At 41.0% G+C, this 23682-nt stretch overlaps 1 protein-coding gene across 8 annotated transcripts in view; it reads right to left on the bottom strand.

Moving 5' to 3' along the window:
* The window catches only part of rbms3 (RNA binding motif, single stranded interacting protein), a 298854-nt gene that overhangs the window by 24221 nt on the left and 250951 nt on the right, over positions 1 to 23682 (bottom strand). For all 8 annotated transcript variants that reach the window (XR_006100092.1, XM_042434717.1, XM_042434716.1 and 5 more), the window contains 4 exons: positions 19660 to 19766; positions 9564 to 9607; positions 6982 to 7078; positions 3020 to 3070 (listed from right to left, as the gene is read on the bottom strand). Coding sequence is in view for 7 of the 8 variants with exons in the window: in XM_042434717.1 (XP_042290651.1) it covers positions 3020 to 3070; positions 6982 to 7078; positions 9564 to 9607; positions 19660 to 19766 (299 nt within the window). In the remaining variant the exon portion in view is untranslated. The remainder of the gene's footprint in view (positions 1 to 3019; positions 3071 to 6981; positions 7079 to 9563; positions 9608 to 19659; positions 19767 to 23682) is intronic.

Genomic DNA, 23682 nt, shown 5'->3' on the forward strand with positions numbered 1-23682 from the left:
CGGGCTGGTTGGGAATAACCAGTATGGACCACACATATGGCAATACATAACACATACAGTGCACACAAACATGAATTACACAAACATGAGCTGTTACACAAACATAAAGGATGAGACTGTATATGTTCTCTGTGTGCTGACTGACAAACCATAACAGCATATGACTCGAGAGCCAGAGAAGATGCCAGAAGCTGAGGAAATGGCATGCACATGTAAATAAACACATGCATCAGTATAGTCTAGATGCACACAGGAATACAGATTACAGATATACAGTAATGCACCTATATGTGCAAATACACATGCATGCAGAGATACATACTCACTTGCACACAAGCAGACATCTTGTTACACTATTTGGAAGTCTCTGCTACTCTTGTCATTCACCTTAATGCTGTCTAGCACCCATGACATCTTCACTCTCAGAACAGGCAAACTCAGCAGCAGCAGTAAAAACAGTTAGCTTGTTAGCGAGCTAGCTCTAATCCTCTGTGAAACAAGTGTCACCTGTAAAGTGCAGCTCTAACTGCAAAGGTAGCAAGCTACAGCGGGGACAAGGAGGCTGAGTGAGTTAAGATGCTGGTAGGAAAGGCAGGAGGTCGTGTGGCTGAAAGGCAAACTGAGTGAATTGGAGGATAGCTGCAGCTGGGTGTGGTGTGTGTGTGTCTGTCGGGCTGGTGACCTGCTGTGACCAGATTACATGTTCACTGTCCCACAGCGGGAGTGGAAGTGAGATGGGTAGGACTGAGTAGTAAATGGCCACAGCAGGGGGCCACGCGGCTGGTTGAGCACTCCTCCACTGAGTGAGTGCTGGACCTTCAGCTGCATAGTCCAGTGTTTCCCAGTTTGTTCAGTTACAGGGACTCAGGCTAACAATGCTATTGATACTTTCATGGATTCCTTGAGGAAGACATAATTTTTCATTGAAAGTAGTAACAGCAATAGCTTATAAAAGATATTAGTTATTTTATGTCATAGCGCCTAGCTTGCCCTCTTGGTGAACCCTGGTCTAAATTATTTCCTGCTTATCAATGGACATTATATATTAAAATAACACTTACTGCTTAGATAAACTGAGTTGATTAATGTAATAAACTCCATTACTATTTTACATTTTCTGGTAAAGATGCATATTAAAACTTGAATGATGATGCAATTATATTAAATTATAATAATTTAACAATCTTGCACAATCCCTATCCTGTTTTTCATATTAGAAGTCTTTCAGGTTTATATTTGTGATCCAGTTTTAAAGGGACACCATGGACAATACTCTAAAGACCACCAAGCAACATATCAAGCACCTGCATAGGGGCCATAGCCTAAGTTTGAAAAACAGTGTGTGTTATTTCCTAAACATCTTGGGGGTCAAAAATTGCAATTGTAAGAAGCTACCTCTCATCTGCATGCATATTCATTTTCTCATTAGCACAGAATAGTGAACTTTGATACTGAAGCATTTAAATTATCCGGCTGTGTGATTCATTAGAGGTAACATCAGCAAAAAATAACTCAAGTAAGCCTCAGGGTGGCAATTTCTTTTCCAGAGAGAAAATATCATACTAAATCTATTATAACCACAGTACAATATTTACATAGTTATTATGTACTGTGCCATATAATGCACTTTCTATTGTACTGAACTGCACTGTAATGTAGCAGATGTTACTGTAAATAATACGTCTATTTTGCTAATTATTGTCTGTGATACAGTGATGCTTTTTCAAGATTTTGACAAATCAAATACTCGCGCCTGTGACTGCTTCCCAGTATTAATCAGTGCATGAACTGAGAGCAGAGGAGAACAAAGCATAGTGAATATGCTTCAGGGGCCACAAAAAAGCCTCAAGCAAACATTAAAGCCTCTGGCAGAATGATTTAAAACTTCTAAGCAACAAAATGAGAACAATTATGGAGCTAGGACCAATTAAAAAGCTCAACCTTAAAATAATTGACTAAACTACTAATGTTCTTTGTTGCTATAACATTACAGAGGCAATTCTGGGATATATTCCAAACAATACTGTTTGTACATTACAGTGAACAAGGACGTTGTAAACTATTTTCAGAAATCTGAATATAAAAGCTGAACTAAGGCTCTGAAAAACTAAAGTTTCTTGAAATGATTGTTGGATTTGAATTGAAAAAGTAAAATATCCATCAAATCACTAATTCACTAATAGAAGGAGAATATAATATTACCCGTGAAGAATATATTAAATCATTCATTAGTGCAGATATTCTTTGCAGGCTGAATGACCCAAAAAAACAAAATTTTGGACTCTAAGAAAACAAATGTTCTAAACTCTTCAAGCAGAGTGACTGAATACCATTGGATGCATTATGATTACCTCATACATACTCTGGCAGACTGTGTTTTTGGTGAACTAAATCTAATTAATATTCATTTTTTCCCTGTCTGCTGTGTAGGCCTGGTAACCCATGAGCAACAGTCTACAGCCTGTCTGTATTGTGCTGTGGTCTGGTAAATGATGCTGAATCGCTTCCTGGCACAACCAAAACCTATAAACTCCCAACCAAAAAATAGAACTAAATATGTTTGTAGGCTTAGGAAAGATGGAAATGTGGCTATCAGAATGGGATAATATGCCTTTATAGAGCTTTGAATAGTAACAGCAGGACAAAAGTGGTGTAATCATTTAGCTATCAGAAGTTTTCATGTGGTAATGTAATGCCAATGCATGTGTGTATATGTGTATGTGAGTGCATGTATGTTGGTTTAACATTTGACCTGCAACAGAGGAAGAATGTGTCTTAATCTATTTTCATGATCAATCATATAACTCTAAATATAAAGAATTCTCAATGCTGTAAACTATTTTCAGCAGGATTGTAAAATACGCTTCTCTTATCGAGTTCCTCCTAAAACCTTTCAACAATACTGGCTCAACAATGTGCAGAGAGAGGAAACTCCAGGAAAACCTTGGATTTTCAACTTAGGGTGTGTCCCAATGGGAAGTCAAGAGCAGCTACTGCAGGTGAATGGTAGAGTACTTACTGTAGGTTGCATAACATATTGTTGATGAGGCATCCATGACGTACTCTGGACCTGAGGGGAAAGACATAAAATGTGAAATGACGGTGACAATATGAATTCTCCTCAGTCTTAGATCCAAGCAGTATCCTGCATAGAGCAATAAACGCTGTTCAAATATTCACAATATGTTCAAATACTCTCGAGTCTGGAGGTTTTAGAATGATTGCATTGGTTTTAATGCACCAAAATGGCTGAACTTCACACAGATTAAGTTGTGCCAAAGAATTACAAAAAGAATTTTGAAGTCTGGAGGCAGCAAATCTCCCTCATACCTCCTCATTATTGTCAACAGTATGACTTGTGCACAGAGCCCATAAATAAGACCCCTTCTCTATTATCATAATAACATTCATTTCATATCCAGTCATAGTGTAAGATGGGTGAGAGGTTGTGAAAATTCTAGGAACAGACAGCTACCACAAAATCCCAGTAGGATTATTTCATCTAAAAGAAACTTGGGAATGGAAGACAGAACTTTTTCTTTTTTTTGGGAGCCAGAATTCACAGGTATGCCAAGTTATTACCGCTGGGAAAATATATAGACATGCATATTTACAAATACCAGTGAGAAAGATGAAGAGATGGTGAAACAGTGACAGGGACAATGATCAAGAGACTGAAGGAATGGAGGAACAAACAGGGCTTTTAGATGTGCTGGAGAGAGGAATTAGACAGCTTGTAGCAGACAAACACACAGGCTGGCCACTGATCCTGGTAAAATGATTAGATTAAACAAAAACAAACATGGCATAATCTGCTATAAGAGCAATCAATTCTCTGAGCCAACCCAAACGTGTGATTTGGATCCGTACCTAAACAAGCTTGATATTCTATAACATTAAGCCAAGTCTGTTTGTTTATACTTGGCAATATTTGTTCTCCCCCAGCTGAACAGGAGACCAGACAGACAGAGGAGGAGCTCATCCTCATGCTTATCTTCAGCATTTTTCCAACCGAGATACTGCATGACCATCATGTGATTTAAATAACAGAGAGCAGAGCTGTGGTTTTTTAGAGTTGAGACTTAAGGCCCCCTTTACACTCTGTGACTTTGGGCTGTTTTTGATGAAAGTTGTCGTGAGAGACGTGAGACAGATGTGGTGAAATATTTGGTCATCCACCAAATTGTACTGAGAATCCGACAAGTCCGTCAGCCAATTTAGAGTTTTGGAGAGGAAATAAGATCTGCTTTAATATTTGTCAAGCATTTAGGACCAAAATCCCATGATATAAATACTGCTATAACCTATTGTTTTTTTCTTAAATGTACCTTGTTGCACTACAATTCATCAGACATTCATTGCACCATCTGACCAAGAAACTGATATTTTACAGTTTGACAGAGATTACAAACTGAGACTTTATTAGAACTATGACTCAGTGTTTCATGCAATGACCTTGTGAGACTGTTTTTATCACACAATCTACAGGAGCCTTTAAGTTACAATAATAGGGATTTAAGACTTGAGACTGATCCTAATAGTTGACTTGAGACTCAAAATCAAAAAATAGTTTGAAGTTTTGACCTGGTAAAATTGCAGAACAATAGAAATGAGATAAAACAGCATCAGGCAAAATACCTGACCATCAACACAGCTTGAAGCATTCAAGACATGACTTGTATTTGCCCCTAAAGATTTAAAGCAGCTCTGATAGAGGGGTTTTTGTTCAGGTAGTTATTCTACAGTTACAGTAGGTTCAGGTTCACTGTGAGTGAATGGTATTATGTGCATGACCTAAGAAGCTCCCAACCTCTGGCTGAACTTCACAGCTTGTGCTACCATTTAAAACAGCCTGTCAGCCAACAAGCCAAAAAGATGGTCAGTCAGTCAGTCAGTCATTAAGTGAATCGGCCAGCCGCACGGTCAGCCAGTTGGCCACCCATCCAATCAGTCACACTTAAAGCCAAACAGGCAGCCAGTTAGCTAGTTAGCGAGCCGGCCAGTCACACATCCAACCAGCCAGCCACATATTTAGTCAGCCAGTGAGCCAGTCTGCAGAGCCAGCAGCCAGTGATGTAAACCAGGCTACGGCTGGCTGGCTGGCGGTGCAGGCTCAGATCTTGGTAGTGATCTGGCCTGGACTGGTTCCTGTCATGTGGATCATCAAAGCTGTTTTTCCAGGAAACAAAGCCAATCATCATTCAAGCTCACTGGAGCCAGGCTTAAAGGACCAGTGTGTAAGATTTAGGGGAATCTATTGGCAGAAATTGAATATAATATTCATAAGTATGTTTTCATTAGTGTATAATCACCTGAAACTAAGAATTGTTGTGTTTTCGTTAGCTTAAAATGAGCCCTTTATACCTACATAGGGGGAGAATCCTCTTCCACGGGGCCCGCCATGTTGCACCGCCATGTTTCTACAGTAGCCCAAAATAGACAAACTAAACACTGGCTCTAGAGAGGGCCTTTCGCATTTTTTGTGAGTTTCGCAGCAACCGTTGGTTCTACATGCTTGAAAGGGAGGGGTGAGTGCGGGGGGTATACAGTGGGTTGCAGTCTGCAACCTCACTGCTAGATGCCACTAAATCCTACGCACTGATCCTTCAAGAGAACATAAGAACACAGCTGTTGGCATGGGTCATTTGCAGATTTGATAAATCAATGCCATCAAAATAGCAGCTCAAGAGATATCCACTCAACATAAACATAAAAGGAGGAATGGCATATACAGTCATTTCTATGCACCTTGAGATTTTCATTACAAAGGCAATAGTTTCCATCATAAAAGGAAGTGATTTCCTTTTGTCTGGCATATATGGCTGCCTGGCTTGTCTTCTCTTTTTCTTTTTCCTCTGTCTCTTTGTACTTGAACAGAAGATGAAGGACTCACCTTCCTGCCGTGACTGGCTGAAGGGCAATATTACAGGAAGCGGCAGCAGAGCTGCCCGATATTGAAACTGTGAGGATTAATATTCCTCAAAAGCCTGGCCATTGTTTTTGATAAATCAATTTGGGAAGCCTTCCGAGAGCGGATTAGAGACGCGCCCTGGCCCACTTTTCCCCCTCCTACTCTCTCCCCTACTCCTCCACCGCAGGTACTGGACCAGAGTTTAATCAAGCGTGCCTCAAAGACGGGCACAGCAACCTTCAGCAACGCCGCTCCTCTGCCCCCCACCACCCGAGCCAACGCCATCTCCACCACCCCGACTATCCTTCCTCCTCTCCCTGGTTGTCTTTCTCTCCATCTGTCCCTCCTATTGTCCCATCTATCCTTCATCTCTTTTCTCTCGCTCACTATCCTCGTCTGTCATTCTCCGCATACCAAACAGACCTGATGTTAAACGATAGTGTCTGAGCGGGAGGGCACAGTAGCAAAGCCTCTTGATGTTTAGATACAGCAAAAGGGTGCTGCGTAAAATTTGCGGTGACGGAAAACGGTTAACACTCCTGACATCTCACACAGGCAATTTTCACTTTCCTGTTCTGTTCTGTTTCATTACTCCACAGATCACAGCCATGAGGAATGTGGAAATTCACTTTGGAACAGGAAGCGATGGTATCAAAGTTAGTAAAAATAAAATAAAACAAAAAAACTCCTTCATTGCGTTAGCAGCTGAGAGAGCACAGAGGAGGTCAGGAAACTGGGAGGGAGGAGTGTTTTTCTTTCCTAGACACTTTCATTCTTGATGGGTGATTTTCTTTTTTTTTCTACCCTGTCAGCCTTTTTTTTAAATCCCTTTTTCGGTGCTTGTTTTCTGATGCCTGTTGTGTTTGCCGCCTACGAAACAGATGTCATCGAGCACAGCTGGAGCAGCGAAGAAACGATTAGAGAAGAAGAGAGAACCTCACGCTGTTTTGCAGCCCGCCCCCTCTCTTCTATCCCCCTCACAAAGCAAACTCTCCTATTACACACACACACACACATACACACACATACACAGACACCAATCTCCCATTATGCTGTGCATTATGGCCCACCTGATATGTGGAAACGGGGGAAGCAGCGATGAAGGGCGTGATGGAGGTCTGTGCGATCATGCGGTTGGTGGCGATGCTGTAAGGCGAGGAGTAGAACCTGAGGAGGAACGGGGAGAAGGAGGGCAAGAAAGAGAGGAAAAAAGGAGGAGAGGGAGGTAAAGAGTGAACAGTATAGAGAGCAGAGAGAGGAGATAACACAGTAAGACAATGTTCTTACAGCAGAATCAATTTGTCAAATTCATATTAGGCAGTAGAACATAATGTAAATATTAAATTCTATTACTTTACCACAAAAGTGGGGTGTTAACTGACATATCTTTGTCTATACAAAGGTCTTTCTGTCCATATAAGAAAGAAAAACACACTTGCAAACTAAGACACACACACACACACACAGACACACACACACACACTGTGGATTTATCCTATAGCTTGTTCAGAGCAAACACTTGGCCGTATATATTGTATTTCGCACGCCACATAAAAGTTTCATGAAGTGTCTTATAGCGTTCTCAATTGAAAAGTCGGGTTTTATCACATTAAATTGAGCTTTGTCATCGTATAAAATAGGAGGTTGTCTGTATTTTTTTTCCACGTGGATTCTAGTAGTAAGGCTACACTGTACCGGGCTGACAGGCTGGATTAAGTAGAAAGCTTGTACACTGAGCTTTGAGAAAACTCCACACCTGCATTTCAAGAAGCTGAGGTTTGACTTGAGCCGTTGAGAAGCGAGGTGGTCTGCTACGCTACTTTATCTCCTTGCTGAAGGTTTATAGCAACCAAAAGACACTCTGATCCCCTAAGAGGCTAAGTGAGATGTCCAATAGTCTCTGTCGCCTGAGCTGAAGATCATATTACTGGCCAAGGATATTAGACAAGTTATGCACAAGACTTAAAGATAGATCAGCTCTTCATTATATATATTTTAACCTTAATGTTGTGTTTGGGGTCTTGCAACCCAGGCCACCTTTAACAGCTCAAAAAACATACTTAACATTGTTTCTTCAACTTGACTTCTTTCCTAATTTGAGAATTGCCTATAAACATGATTTTGAACTACATTTCTCTCATTGCAGTTCATTCACAAGAGGTCTAACAGGGTCAAACTGACCCAAAACATAAGTAATGCATGATAACATACTGTACTGTACATTTTTGTCTGTCCAACAAAAGGAATATATACTGTATAATTGCATGGCCCATATAACATAAAACATGAATATTTCCTTACTTGGTGTAATACAACACTTTATGGTAATTTATGTATTTTGTCACCTCCATCAAATGTGTAAATTCACATTGTGGCAAAGGGAAGGGTGACCACTAACACTTTTTAAAATATTTGGTTTTAAAAAGGTCAGAAGAAAAGAAATAACATTTTTGAAGGATTTGCAATTATTAACACATTTAGGAATTAAGGCCAACATCAACAAAACACAAGGGTTAAAAATTGTCTCTCAAATGCCCTTCACATGTGTGACTTAAAAGCTGGAATAGCATTATGATAGTGTTATGTCGTCTTAGGCTGGATTTCATCTCAAGATAGGAATAAAACTTCACTTTCCAGGACTTCTATGAACACAGTACACAGTTAAATGTATTCAGATATTAATGCAAACTAGAAAATGTAAATTCAGTCCCACCATAGCATATAATATATATGCATTATATATATGTAATTTGCATTATAATTATATTTTCAATTCACTGATCCCATTAGCACTTGAATTTTTGATGTCCCACTAAGCACAGTCTGACAAATGTGAAGAAGCATTTCTGTTTTCATTTTCAGTTTTAGTTCAACTGCATTTTCATGTTCAAGTTTGCATTAAAATTTGAATTTAATTGACTATATATGTCTACATTCTTTGCTAGCCGATTCACTCTATCTGTCATTTTCTGAATTGCATTAAGATGACTATTTCTACATTCTTAGCCAATGAATTCACCCCATTTCCTTATTGCTGGGAATATGATCACTACACTTATTTTCAGGTAGACTGTAGTAAGAGTGAATCATCCCTTTTTCTAGTGGGTTTGTTGCTTAATACAAACATCTGTGGGGTTTTAATTTGTTGGATTTGCAGTGAGTGATACTATTCATCCAGCTTTTGGTTGAGATTGACTCTGAGTCACTGGGGGATAAGTGGTTTAGGAAGTGGGGAGCGAGGGGCTTCCTGTGAATGACTGGGGCCAGAGGGAGATAGAGGGGAGCCTCAGTACTCTCCATCCTGCCTCAGTACTGCGGGGAAAAATAAAACACGTTGCCGGGTCATTTATTTCCACAGTACCATTAAGTCATGACGTGAAGACACAGAAACACACAGGAACACACACATACATGAAGAAACACAGACACAAACACACACTGGCTCACTCAGCCATCCTTTGCCATTCTTCACCCGACCCCACCAATGAAAACCGATATTTGAAGTCCATATAGATTTCCTTAATCAAACAGTAACAAAGTGCAGACACTACATTAATCTTTATGTATGACACTGGTATTGACTGGGGTCCTATGAGCCAAGAGGTGAGTGTATTAGATGGTGGTAAGGATGGATTGAATGTCAGGCTCTTACCCATTCTGCATTGCAGCGGGATCATATGTTAATGCCATGCCAGTCTGAAAGAGAAGAAACAATAAATATACAGAATTAATGCAAATTAAAAGATTTGGATCAGAAAACACGAAACAAAGAAAACCTCAAAACTTTAAACTACAACAGAAAATTTGACAATTGAGACATTACAGATAATAAAATTGGCAGATAGAACATATAGAACAATTTTTCCTTCATTTGTATACATGTTTTGTTATTTGCACAGGATTAAAGGAATAGTTCCACACTGGGAAATACACTTTTTCCCTTTTTTTCAAAGAGTTAGATGAGACACCATATGTACCATGGTACCATGATACCATGTATGTTTTTACGCTTCGGTTTTTGAACAGATAAAACAAACAAGACAGAACCTGTTAATTAGAGAGCTTTAGAGGTGCTGTTAGGTGATTTTTTTAATCTTTGGAAAGAACCAGGCCTTAAAGCTATGCTAAGCTAATTGCCTTCTGGCTGTAGCTTCATATGTAGTGCACAGCATCAGAGTGGTATCAATCTTCTCATCTAGCTCTTGGCAATAAAGTGAAAAAGCACATTTTAGAACTGTTATTTTAAGGCTTAATGACAGTTGTGAAAGATCAAAAAGTGAGAGGAAAGCAGAAATCCTGCACAGTCACTTGTACTCACTTTACTTAGTTGAAATGTAACAGTCAGTAGACCTTAGTCAGGTAAGATTAATCTCCTCTAAATGGTATATAGACACTTGTAAATTGGACTGCATTCTGTCACTGTCACTAACTATTGTGTCTGAGTATGCATTTTATATCTCTGGGAAATCTGTCAATATGTTCCTCCACAGTCCGTCCTCAAAAGAAAAACGACAGTATAGGTCGAAAATTTGTCAATATAAGGTGACAAATTTCCATAATCAGAGGTGGTGGGTTGGGTCGGTTCTGGAGCGCAGGTACAATCGAACTATGTGGCTCTTTAATTGTGAGGATGTGTTGTTCTTGCACCATTGTCCCCAAGATAATACACTGTACCTTTATTGTACTTGGGGAATAAAGTGATTTAGATTGTGATTCTTTTTGTTCCAAATAAATTAAATCAAATAAAAATCAACTCATTTCAAATTGGAAAAAATGACAAGTGACAAAGCCAATGTGGGAAAAGGCTTAGTCAATAGCGCAAAGTGAATTAGTATCGAGGACACCTCTTTTTCTATTTCCATCACGTACAATCATGTTTTTATGAATGAGAGGAAATGAAGAAATGCCCTTTGGAGAGAAAGGGAGTGAGTGGAAAACAGAGTTCTTTGTCTACCGATGGTGTGTGTGCATGCATGTGTAAGTGTGCGTATGTGTACAAGTGAGTGTGTGAGGCCCTCTTAGAGTCCAGGAGAGAAACCTGTGCGCCGCAATCCGTCATCTGCATTCCTGAAGGTTCTCTCCCGGAGGAGAGCTAATCCGATTTCTTTTAACCGGAGGCTGCTGAGGACGGCAGATTTCATCAGCATGCGCACGCACACACACACACACACACACACAGACACAGACACACTCCCTTCTCTTGCCCTTCCTCTCCCTTACTTTAGTCTCTCTCCCTCTATTTTCTTTACACATCATCTTGTGTTCTCTTCCTATCTTTCCTTACCTTTCTCCTTTCATCCCTCACCCACCTCATCTCTTAATCTACCCCCCTCCCATCTTTCTGTACCGCACTTTTGCCCTTGTTCCTCCAAAGGTCTACCTACACGAGCCATACTGTTAAGGAAATAGTGGCTCAGAGGAGCAGGGGGATCAGTGAGCCTCGAACAAACCCATGAGAGTGAGCAAAAACAGAGAATCTTCACCGAATGAATAAGCCCTCGCTTGTACAGGGGATGTGTAGAGTGTGTGTGTGTGTGTGTGTGTGTGCATGCATGGTGGTAGGCCTTTGTGTTCAATTTATGTGAGAGAGTATACGCACATCAAGCTAAAAAAAGGCTTTCAGAGACATTATATGTAAAGCTGTAAAGGCTGGATGAAGGGACTGCATCAGCCCCTGCGCTATATAAATATCTTCTGCTGTATTTGTGTGTTTTTTTTTACCTCATTGTATATGAATGTCCCTCTCTGTGTACGCATTTATACACTACTTTAAACTAAATGTAAGATCAAAAGAGTCTTGCTGCATGCCTGTTACTGTACATGCCTATCTGCTTGTTTGTGTGTGTAAGTGTGTGTTCAAATGTGCGCTAATAGCAGTGGCAGACATGGCCAGTTGTCTGGTGAGGCTGATAACTCCCCTAAGTGCTGCCCTTGGTTCCATGTGCTGATGAATTCCACAGCAGAGGATCTCCTGACCGGGGACCCTGCATGGCCAATGACTGATTACTGATGCAGTTTCAGCTTTGGGCTCCGCCGCAACCAGTGGAAAGGAAAAGACAGAGACAGTTTGTGTATGCTGTTTGTCTGAGGTTGATCCAAAACTAAATAAAAAATTTGACTATATACTGCATAGACTCCGTGAGCGAAGTTTGGCTCTGAGGAAAGCCGCCACAGACATATAGACCTGGCTTTACAAACAAAAACTAACGAAGTGTGTCACTTTGCATGACAAATTAGGTGAAAATGAAGTTACTCTTCCTCACTTTATGATCATTTAAGAGAAAATTTGTTTGAATTTAAAGCTTTTTTCATGATCACATCCAAAAAAAAAATCTCCTACTTTAGATAAAATGTCAAAATGTTGTACAATGGCAGCCAGATTCCAAATCTACTATACAAAAAAAGCTGTGGAGAATGATTCACTCGCTGCCTCTTGTAGTCAATCATTAATTCAAGTTGGGCAAGTTGGGAAGAATTATTTTGCATTAATATCTTTTTATCTGTGCTCTTGGGTGTGCAAGTGTATTTTGTTTTACTAATGCTTTTTCAATGCAAATGTAAATGTGTATTATCAAACAAATAAAGCAGCTTTTTTGAACAACAACAACAAAAAAAAATACAGTTGTGTATGTTCATTTATGCATTCATGATCTTACAAGGAGTTGAGTGAGGACGGCCTATATTAAGCAGCTGTAAGGACACCTGTGCTCTACAGTTCATATACAGGAAAGCTAAGCCATTGTCACACACACACACACGCACGCACACACACACTCCCTCCTTGTATTTTTTGCCTTCCGTACACAGATTCGCTCTCTATTTTTTTTTCTTGCCTTGTGGCCACACACACACACACACACACACACACACACACGCACACACACATACACACACGGACATCTGTCAGGCTTTCACACAGAGTGGAGAGCTGGATGTTTTTTTTTTCATCTACACTCATTCCCCAGGAGTAGGTGCTTGAGAAGTGTGACTTTGAAAGTTTTTTTGTGTGTAGGAGTGTGTGTTGGTGAAAGAGAGCGAGCAAGTGAAAAGAAAGAGAGAGGGAGAGAGAAGAGAATGAGCACCCATGGCATTTGTGTCTGTGTGTGTGTGTGTGTGTGTGTGTGTGTGTGTGCTGTAAAAAAATATGCAGTGACTAATATGTTTGTCAGCATGAGACAGCGAGAGACAGCACTTTCCAGACTCCCACTTTGGGTAGTTTACAAGAAAATCTGTCATATATTTCTCAATCCTCACCACCAGCCACCCTGCAGCACTCAACCCCTTGTAACTCCTGACTGATCATGCAATGTGTTCCCTCTCTCTTTCTTTCTCTTACTCTCAGTGAGTCACTCACTCTCTCTCTCTCTCTCTCTCTCTCTCCATATGTTGCTGTGGGATCTGGGACGACTTCAAACACGGAGAGAAAGAGACAGAAAGACAAAGCGGGAACGAAAGAGACAGGATGGAGAAAGTGCTAGAAGATACAAAAGAAAGACCGGGAGAGATGAATAGAGTGAGAGAAAGAGCAGAGTGAGATATACTGTTGTGATAGAGAGAGAGAAGGTAGAGAGACATGGAGGAAGAGAGAGAGTAATGGATGGTGTGGGCTGTTGCTCCTCTTCATCCATCTGCCAAAGGGAGCGAGGTGAGGAATGGCTTCAGCGCTGATAAACAGGCTAACATGTGATGCCTATCTCCCGTCTCCCTCTGCCCTCTCTGCAAAGCTGATCAATGACCACATGGATGCGCACACACACACACACACGCACGCACACACACACACACACACACACACACACACACACACACACACACACACACACACACACACACACACACTGCACACTACACTTATGAGGGTCTTCCTGTTGATTCTACAGGTGTAAATGCATAAAGAAAGCATCGCAGCTCAGACAGGTATATATACAATCTGTACAGTTTTGCTGTTCTACTGGCTGACAACTTGTATTAATTATTAGATACTTGCATTGGTCGTAAATGTGTAAAGCCTTTTTTTTCCTCTGTATTTGATTTTCTGGCCTTCTTACCCTTTGCCATCATGAATGTAGTGATCTGAATGTAGTGTTAGTTATCTACCACTTGTAACAAGGTTAGAACTAGAGTTGGATTAAAACATTTTAAATCCATTAATTTGTTTCAAAGTGCAGTGAAATGTTACTAAATTATAATACTTCATTAGAGTACTTAAGTATTTTTTGGGAGTTTTTTACTCCACTACATTTCCTAAATAAAATGTATACTTTTTACTACTCTGATACATTTCCCCTGAGCATCTTTGTTTCTACAAAATAAAATTGGAAGACAGTTGGTAGCCTAATGATGTTGAAACACAGACTGCAAGTGAGCAGGTTTGATGAATCAGTGGTCCAAGCTTTTGATTTCCACTCGATAACATTTACCACAGAATTTTGTCAAAATCGATTCAACACAAAACTCTTGAAGACATATCAATAATCCTGAAACACAAAAAAAAGAAACGATGTTTACATCAGTGGCACAAACTAGGGCTAGCTGACGCACATCATTAACTTACTTGCACATTGGGGTAGTGGTAATATGTTGAATAATGGTCACTGACTCATTATGTTGTTGAGTAGCTTTTAAATCCTGTTGTTATGTTGTGTTATCTTTCTCTCACTGTTTCAGAGAAAGCATGTATACCACCTTAAAAAATATGGAGAGCTGACATCAACAAAGAGAAAAAGGGCTCATGAGACTCTCTCCACAAGCAGGCAGACCACATTAGTGAACACCAGGACTGTGTCTCAGAGGTCCATTGACAAAGCTGTGTTGAAGTATGTAGACCAAGGGCTGTAGTTCTGTGTTGTTGAACAAGAACCATTTAAAGATTTTGTAAAGGAATGGCTGCCTAATGCAAAAATTATGTCAGGGCTGACCCTGCACTCCATGATTGATGATACCTCCAAGGGAATGAAGAATGCAGTGACTGAGGCCATGAGGGGAGTTGGCCATATCGCCAAAGTGTACCGTTCAAAATTTGGCAAGTGTAATGCACTTTCGAACAAAGGTGGAAGATCCACACTTGCAGCCAAAACTGTTGAATATGCTTGCTCCCTCCAGCTGCTGTGCCCAAATGCTACCAGGTGGAACTCCTTGTTCTTGGCAGTGGAAAGACTGCTGAGGATAATTAAAGACAATAGAGAGGGGGGCCATCAGAGTCATCTGCATATACTTACAGGTTCCAATGTAAGTAAGAATTATGCATGTTCTATTATTTCATCATAATTGAACATAATGTCTTGAATGTCTCTAGGACTGCTGATGTGTTTCCCCACTCTTTCTTAGGCACTAACAACTGTTTCACATTGTATCCCAACTTCCACTTATTATTGGTCCATTATAGTTAATTACTCAGTCGGCAATTATTTGTTGAATCCTATGAAATGGTTATATAGTGTTATAAAACGGTGTTGTTGTTTTTGTTTTCATCAAAGGTTTAAACCAGCTGAACTCGCATTCCTCACAGAGTATGCCACTGCCATGAGCCCAGTCGCCCAGGCAACCAACATCTTGCAAGCAGAAGCGAATGCCCAGATGCGGTGGCTACTTCCAACAATCAACCTGCTGACTGTCAGAATTGACCGAGTCAAGTTGACATTGAAGTACTGCAAGCCTCTGGTGGGTGCTCTACAAGTGGGAATAAAGAATCGATTTGGCCACATTTCAGGAGACAGTGAGTTTATCACAGCCGTGATTCTTCTTCCAAAATTCTGAACAACTTGGACAACGTGGACTTTGTGGACAGATAGTGAAAAATAAGTGTATGCATGTACATTTTGACACTTTGTTATATTGACAAATTCAAAAATCAATTATGGATGCATGGATAGTGCATGAAACTAAATATAAACCTCAAAACAAACTATTCAGTAATAAACCTAAGGTTGGGGTCATGACAAGTTAGAAAGTTGTATTAATCCTATCAGTTATATTTTCCTATCACTATATTTCAGGAATGGAATACGTCAAGCAGCACATGGAAGAACCCTCCATGCAGCTACATGATGCCACCAGGTCCAGTTCATCTGATGAAGATGACTTCTTCTCTGCCCTGCAGTCGTCTCAAGCACAAGACAGCTCCGAACAACTGGACGGATACTTGGCCTGTTCAGCAGATCACATGGACTTGATGAAATCCTTCCCAGCTGTGTGCAAGCTGTCTGTGAAGCTGAACACGCCTATACCTGCCTCAGCAGCCTGTGAAAGTCTATTTAGCATTGCAGGACTTGTCTTCAGCCCAAGAAGAGAGAGACTGGATTCTCACAGTTTTGAAAAACCAACTTCTTTTGAAGATGAACAGCAAATTTTTCAGTTTCAAGTAATGACTGGGTTGTTACTGTAGCGAAGGATGGGAAGAAGAAAAGAGGGAGGAAAGGACAGACTAATGAAGGAATGGGAGGGAAGGAAAAACTGGATTTTGTTCTTTTAATTCTTTAAGCTGCGAAGACCTTGTTTTTTTTCCCAAGTGTAATGTAGGCTCCATTTTTAAGGTGGTGTACATGCTTAAAAGAATAAACTTCATAATTCTCAAAATATTGACTGCTTGCTTTTTTGTTAACAGTGTTTACTTTCACTACTTAAGTACAATTAACATCAGAAAATTACTTTTGATACTTAAGTACAGTAAATATCAGATACAGATACTCAGGTTCTTCATCTACCACTGACAAAGTGCAAACAATAAAAAAAATCCATTATTCTAATCTTAAACCTTTAAGCTTGAGTCCTAAAGCTGGTCTAATTTACACTAAAATATAACCCTTCACTCAAATATTGCATTGTGAAGTTTGGGGGCTAAAATGACGTCAATTTGTAAAAATGTCCTCAATATGAAGGTCTAAATCTCAGACTGGTCCTCTCAAGGATAGCAAAACATCAGCTCATAAAGACACAAAAACAAATAAATTCAGGGACGCTCGAGCATGTTCTGTCACACACACTGCCTCGCATTCAGACAGTTAAACCTCAACTTTTCAGTCATGCCATCATGCATTTACAACATGGCAGGAGTGAGAGAGTGCCAGAGAGAGCGAGAGAGAGAGAGAGAGAGAGAGAGAGAGAGAGAGAGAGAGAGAAGGAGGGATGCAGAGGAAGGACGTAACAGTTTGTCTGTCACAGAGGTCAAAGAACTTTAAACCAAGATAAACACAAAAATAGGTGCATAGAGCCTTTGACCTGAAGTGTGTGTCTCTGCCTTTTGAAGGTTAGCTTGTAGGGTTGTGCAAAGATTGTGCTTTTATCAAGGAAAAAACAGACAGACATCCTATTGATAGCCAGTGGATATCTGTGCGTGTGTATGTGAGACCAAACTTGTCTCCTAAAATTTATGCTCATACCCTGAATAGACACTCTGAGCAACTAAAGCATGATTAATGTTTTAATGGTCACACTTTAATGGGCAACTCTAAGCACTTGGTTGAGGTTAGGGAAAGAGTAAATACTTCTAAAAGTCAATGCTGACTTAAAGCACAAGATGCAACACATTGAGTTAATCAATATTCAACTAAAATCGTAATCCTTCCCTAACCTTAACCAAATATTTCAGTAGCCTAAACCTAGGATGCAGGACAAAAATCTCAGTCTCTGGTGTCAAAGTTGAGCTTTGTACTACCAACATTGTCCCTAACTCCCCCTATGACTTCTGTGAGGTAAAAGGATATCACACAAAAAGACATTGCCAAATTAGTTGTATACAAATGTATTATGTAGGAGATAAGCAGGAGATAAGCACAACATAGTAAGCAGCTGTTCTAAGATCATGTCATAGTGTATGTGTATAACGTAGAGAACGTAAGGTACGTGGTGAATAAATACAGCAAAAGGACAAAAGGGGTGTTTTCTCCATTTTGGCCGTGTAAGAATTTTTCTTGATCCTTATGGCACCCTTCATGATGAAGTACACACACACACATACACACTCTGTACATACACAGTCATCTCACTTTACCTCAAGTCAGCTGAGCTGACCCTGTCAATGTGTGGGCCTATGAGGGGATGTAGCAATGTGATTTAGGTTAAACACGCTTCACTGGCTTATAGGTTTTAGGGCTGCTGAACATGTGATGGACAGACACACACACACACACACATACGGCCAGTGTAGAACTCCACCGAGCCCTTCTCAACACCCACCCACTCACAAACACACACAGAGAGCATGTGTTTTCTGAAGGACAAACATTTCATCTAGCATGGTCTACCCTACCTTGCCGTTTCAGCACAACTGTCAGCCTCTCTGAATGTTTGTGTGTGTGTGTGTGTGTGTGTGCGTGCAGGCATTCACTCTATTCTACTGTATATAGTCCATTCTGAAACACTCCTCTACCTGTCTCCTCTGTGTGTCCTTCACAGTATAGCTGCTTGGTAGTATATGAAGAGACTCTAACCTTGTCTCCACATGTTGCTGATGAATATGTTACAATAGCACTGTATCCAATTTCAGGTTTCCCAGCATTCTGGTGTATGGCAAGAATTTACGTACTCAGTCAGGCGTTTGGCTTGAGATGCAATTTACATGACAGCGCCTATACATCCAGGGGCAGTTTGATCAATATCTGGGGTATTTTTTTTTTCTTTTTTAAACAGCTCCATACCTTAGAGTAACTACATATGACAGGCAGTGATGGTTTACATAAAGCCAGATGCTGTAGCCAACTTCTCTAGGGGCCTCATGAGCAGGGAGGGGTCTGTTATTAGAAATGCCATTACATCAGAGGTAAACACCTTGTTTAGTGCGTCATCATGCTGCATTTTGGCCAAGTCTCAGTCCCACTTCTTGAAGAATATTTGTTGAGCATACTGCATTTGTTCAGTAAATTTGTGAATCTCAAATAGCAATTGCAGTACTGTGCGATCCATCAACTGAGATTAGAACAAAATCTCAAAAAGGTTGTGATACAGTGAGAATTTACACAACTAGTCAGAAAGCTACAGTAGGATAGCAAAGGTTGTCAGCTGAGAACTTGTTGTTACAGTAGGATTTTCTTAGTCATCTTCTAATCAGTGGATATTAGTGAGAATACTGTGATGAGGTGCAAATTCCTTTAACAGCTTTCAAAATATTGTACTTCTTTATGCCATCATTGTATACTGTATTAGCTTGAAGGTTCATTCTTGACCTTGGAAATAACAGTTTGTCACATCTTATTACAGGTTCAAAGTCTTCAACCAGGAGTTAGTGGATGACCAGAGTAAGATCAAGGACACATTCACATTCAACGCCAGAGATCATCTTTGTATAGAGACAGGAGTTACAATGTGGCTGAAAGCTCCAGTAAAAAACAAGTAAAGTGGACCTGGTGATAAGAATTTTTAGTCAAACTGTAAATTATGATTTGCCTTTGATGAATACTAATATTTGTGAATCTTGGTGCTCTGATATATTCTTGTAAATTTTGCTCAGTTTGTTGGTCATGTGATCTCATGCTTTAAATATAGCACCTGTGATGTGTTGGCATCTTGATGAGCAAACCTGAGAAGCTGGATGTGAAATGCATTGTACACTAAAGAAAAAACTATTATCTCATGTAGAAATAAACAATAATTTCTAGAGACTTGGCATGTAGAGATATCTGCACTACAACACTAATTTGTTCTGTGCTGTACTCACAGCGTATGGAAGAATTTTCTTTCAGTGTAAATATATGGTCTGTATGGTTTTGGGACATGTTTTGAAGGAGAACAGCATCTGCTTGGGTGTAACTTACCTCGCCTTCTCTGTGCCACGGCCTTCCGTTCTGAGGGTACTTGCTCTGGCTCTGGCGTTTCTTCTGCCCTCCGTCGGCAAATTTGCACAGCAAAGGCTCCGTGGGAGCTGCAGAGGGAAAGAGAGACAGAGGACAAAATCATGTTAAGACTACTGCATCCTGTGACCCCACAGAAGCCCTTTTGAACTGCGTCCCATTTCTCTTCTCCTACCATTGCGTCTCTGTCTCTCTCTCCTCCCTCCTCCCTGCCCTCCTATGGAGCTCCTAGACAAATTCCCAGACTGTCGATGTTGGCAGGCCCTCCCTACCCCGGCCCAGGCTGGCAGCCCATGAAAGAGCATTGCAGGGTATTGTTGAAATAATAATCACAGTAATCGCTCTTGTAAATACCTCTGAGATGGTAATGCAGGACCGCTCTGTCAGCCAAAGCTTATTTCTAGAAGGCGTTCCTGTTCCTGATGCATAATCCCTCCGTGTTTTACTTTAACACCCATCTTCTCTTTTATATGAAATTTTATGCCTTTTTCCACTCCACAACCATCACTGCAAGCATCTCACTGCGCTGTACTATATGAGTAAAGGCTGTCATAGATATTAATATTACTGTTCTAGGAGTGAACACTGGGGGCAGCATAACCATTTCTGACACGATAGGAACAATAGTAATGGAGGATTGACATAAGTGCCGTCACTTCAGAGCTGGCAGGTGTCTATAATCAACCAGCAGGAAAACATGACATGAAATAACTTACAAATCCAATTAAAACACGAAAAAAGCTCCCTGTATGGCGACCTCATCTAAGCTGTCTCTGTATCAACAGCCTTTTGTATGAATAATTGCCAATAAAAGGTTGATGAAAGTGTTGCGATGACCTACGTCGCTGTAAAGATAACTTCTCAAAGGGCACTTTCTCACACTTGAGCTGCAGGTGAGCACCAAAAGAGACAAAACAGATTCAGGTGGTGTACTCTCCTGATGTGATACTGTAGATACTGAAAGACAGGCTCAATGAAAGAAGAGAGTGAAAGAAAAAAAAAAAAAAAAAAAAGCAGAGAAAAGACAAAAAAGGCCTTAGTGAGCTTTTCTCGTGAGAAAAGGTTGGCTCTCTTGGCCGGGGATCTGGGGGTCTTAACAATGTCCGTCCCCTTTTCAGTCTGCGTCAGCGGCATTGGAATCTGTCTCTGGAAACAGACTGTGGAGATGAGAGAGGGGCAGGGACACTTGGATGGTGGTAATAGTGTTGGCGGGGAGGATAAACTAAACTAAACACAGGAGAGAGGGAGAGAAACAAGAAAGAAAAGAGGAAAAGAGTGAAACCGATTAGAGAAATGGGTGAGTGACTAGGGAAGAAACAAGGGGGAAAAACAGAGCCAGAGTGAGAACCTACACCAGGATCAAACACTCATTCCCTGGGAGGCTTGTACAGCTCGGCTACAGTACAGTACACACTGAGCCAGCGAGCTTGTCCAAACACTGAACCACTGCTGCCCTGCACCTGCTGGCTTAGAAGGAACCTGACGGCTGCCCTGTCATCGCATTCACATTACAGGCCTGGCAGCTCGTGACACGGCCGCTCTGTGACGACACAGGCCAATGATGAGGCTGTCTGCAGGAGGTGAGCAACGGGACCTTTCATCGCGCCGTGCCAGAAATGACACCCACCGGGAGAATTGTTGATGCTTTAATCTCCGATCCCAGATGTTAGAGGTGCTCGGGCCTTGATAATAATACAGTATCATATGACAAGAGAGAAATGAGATGCTGTCTGGATTTGACAAAGCAATGACAGCAATAAAACAACCTGAAGTGAAGTGAAGTTATGACAAGCTGAATGAAATAATTTGGGCATTAATGAGCTTACGGGATGATTTGTTTATTCATTTCCATTTTCTGACATGTCACTATTGTAACTGCTGCCACATTTGGAGAGAATTATTTTGTAGTTACAGTAGGTGTCTGATATGCAAATGAGCAGAGGGCTGTCGAGATAGCAAAATTGTGTGTGTGTCTGTGTGTGTGCCTTTATGTGACTGGAAGGCTACTATACTGTAGGGCCAAATACAAACAAACTTCTCTAAAAAAAACCTCTGTGTGTGTGTTCATGTGGCTTTAGGGGCTACTATGGGACCAAACTTTTCAGAGCCTGCCCAGGAGAATGTAGCCAGGAAGGGAGAGTGAGAGAGATGCTGAAGAAAAACAACAAAAGCTCTTCCAAACCTCTCCTCCGGCACTCTGGGAGATAATTAGCTATCAGAGAAATTTGGAGAATCTGACACAGAGCATGCTGACGTTCCCTGTGCAACTACATCCCCAGTTCCCACAGCGAACTAGCCAATTTGTTTAAGACTCCAGCCCAAGATCAACAGCCTCACACCACCCCACCCACCTTGTGAACACATTTACCCCTCTATGGCCCTTACATACACACCCTTCTTTTGCCCTTAAAGTCTCTCTGCTGCAACCCGTGAAAACACACAGAAATACACACACCAGACAAACTGCTGCCAACCTAAAAACCGCTCTAAGACCTCTCACCGCAAACCGTCATCACTGGCACATCCTAGGGTAAACTGGGCCACTGGCTGCACATACAAGCTTGCTGATGCTGCATCTTTAGGTCACAAGCTCCCAGTACAACACATTTCACACTGGCTCCAGCATTTGTTGTAGGGAGCCCCTTGAAAATGAAAAAGCTCAGTTATGAACCAATTTGCTACCCTGTAACAATCCTAAATCATGGGAAAAAGACATAAAGTGTTTTTGGTTCGAGGTCAACAACTGCCGCTAACAAGGTGCTCTATGGGAACCCTTAATTGTTTTTTTTTTTAATGTGGGTTGCCCTAGGAACTGGTAAACACGTTAACGAGGGGTGACTGCAGACATACGCACATGCATGTGTACATGTGCACAACCACACTCACAAAAGCAAGAGGAGCAGTGCTGGAAACAGTTTAGTGAAAGTAAGACATCTGTGCTGCTAGCCTCGCTTGATCGCAGCCTTGGCTCTATCATACTCCAGAGTATGCATTTGGCTCTGAAGAGATAGTCATGGCTTTCTGCTCATCAATAGACACATTACCACCCAGTAAAATGAACCAATAAGTACGTGCAGATGTACTTCTCTACGAGATGGTGCAATAAAAATAGCCATTTAAATTGAAGCTTGTTGCAAGTTTCACTTATTAGCGCTGCGTGCATAAGTAATTATTGCTGTTACTGTTGTTTCCTGGGCCGGCATCTGGGGGAAATCAGCCTTTTTTCTGCTGAATAACAGAGCAGCGAGAACACCAGATCTCACCATTCCTTTTCTTCCTGGTATCTGAAGACAAAAGGAGCTTGCGTGCTCCGGATGGTCTCGCAAGGCCAGCTGAATAACACTTGATCCATGAATGCAAATCAGCACATGTATTATAATACATCAATGTCAGCGTGTCATACATTCATCTGCAGTTCAAAATTGGACTGTACATCTGTTTGGCCTGAATGGTGAAATCAATGCAGGAATGCTCCCGAGCTGCAGAGGGGCTGGGTAAAAGGTTTTGCTCTGTGAAACAGCTAGCTTTTCACCATCAAGACAGTTACAAAAGAGGCCTCTCACAAGGGCTTGGAGTCAAACTGTGTTGGCCTTGCTTTGCTCTGAGAGTGTGCAAAGCCCTAAAGAGGGCGAACAGAGAGAACTGTTCAGTCACTTGTACCAAAATATGTCACTCTGAAAAAGCTGCAGTTGAAAGGAAGCTTCCACTTCTCTATGACAACTTTGGTTAAAGGTTTCTACAGGTTCTTGGCTTGACATTCTACGAATTAAACATGTCTGAAAAGTCATTCGGATGGCTCCCTGTATTTTACTGCAAAGACATGTTTAGAGAGAACATGGAAAAGGAAGAAAGAAGACAGTATTTTATTGGAATTCTGCTGTACTCTGATGCTGCTCGAGGGGATCTCTAATTGGATCAACAACTGTCTGATTCCCATCAGCCAGCTTGACCTGTCTGCCCTGACTGAGGAGGATGTCTTATGGGAAA

The sequence above is a fragment of the Thunnus maccoyii genome, chromosome 15 (genome assembly GCF_910596095.1).
Source record: "Thunnus maccoyii chromosome 15, fThuMac1.1, whole genome shotgun sequence".
Taxonomy (NCBI): domain Eukaryota; kingdom Metazoa; phylum Chordata; class Actinopteri; order Scombriformes; family Scombridae; genus Thunnus; species Thunnus maccoyii.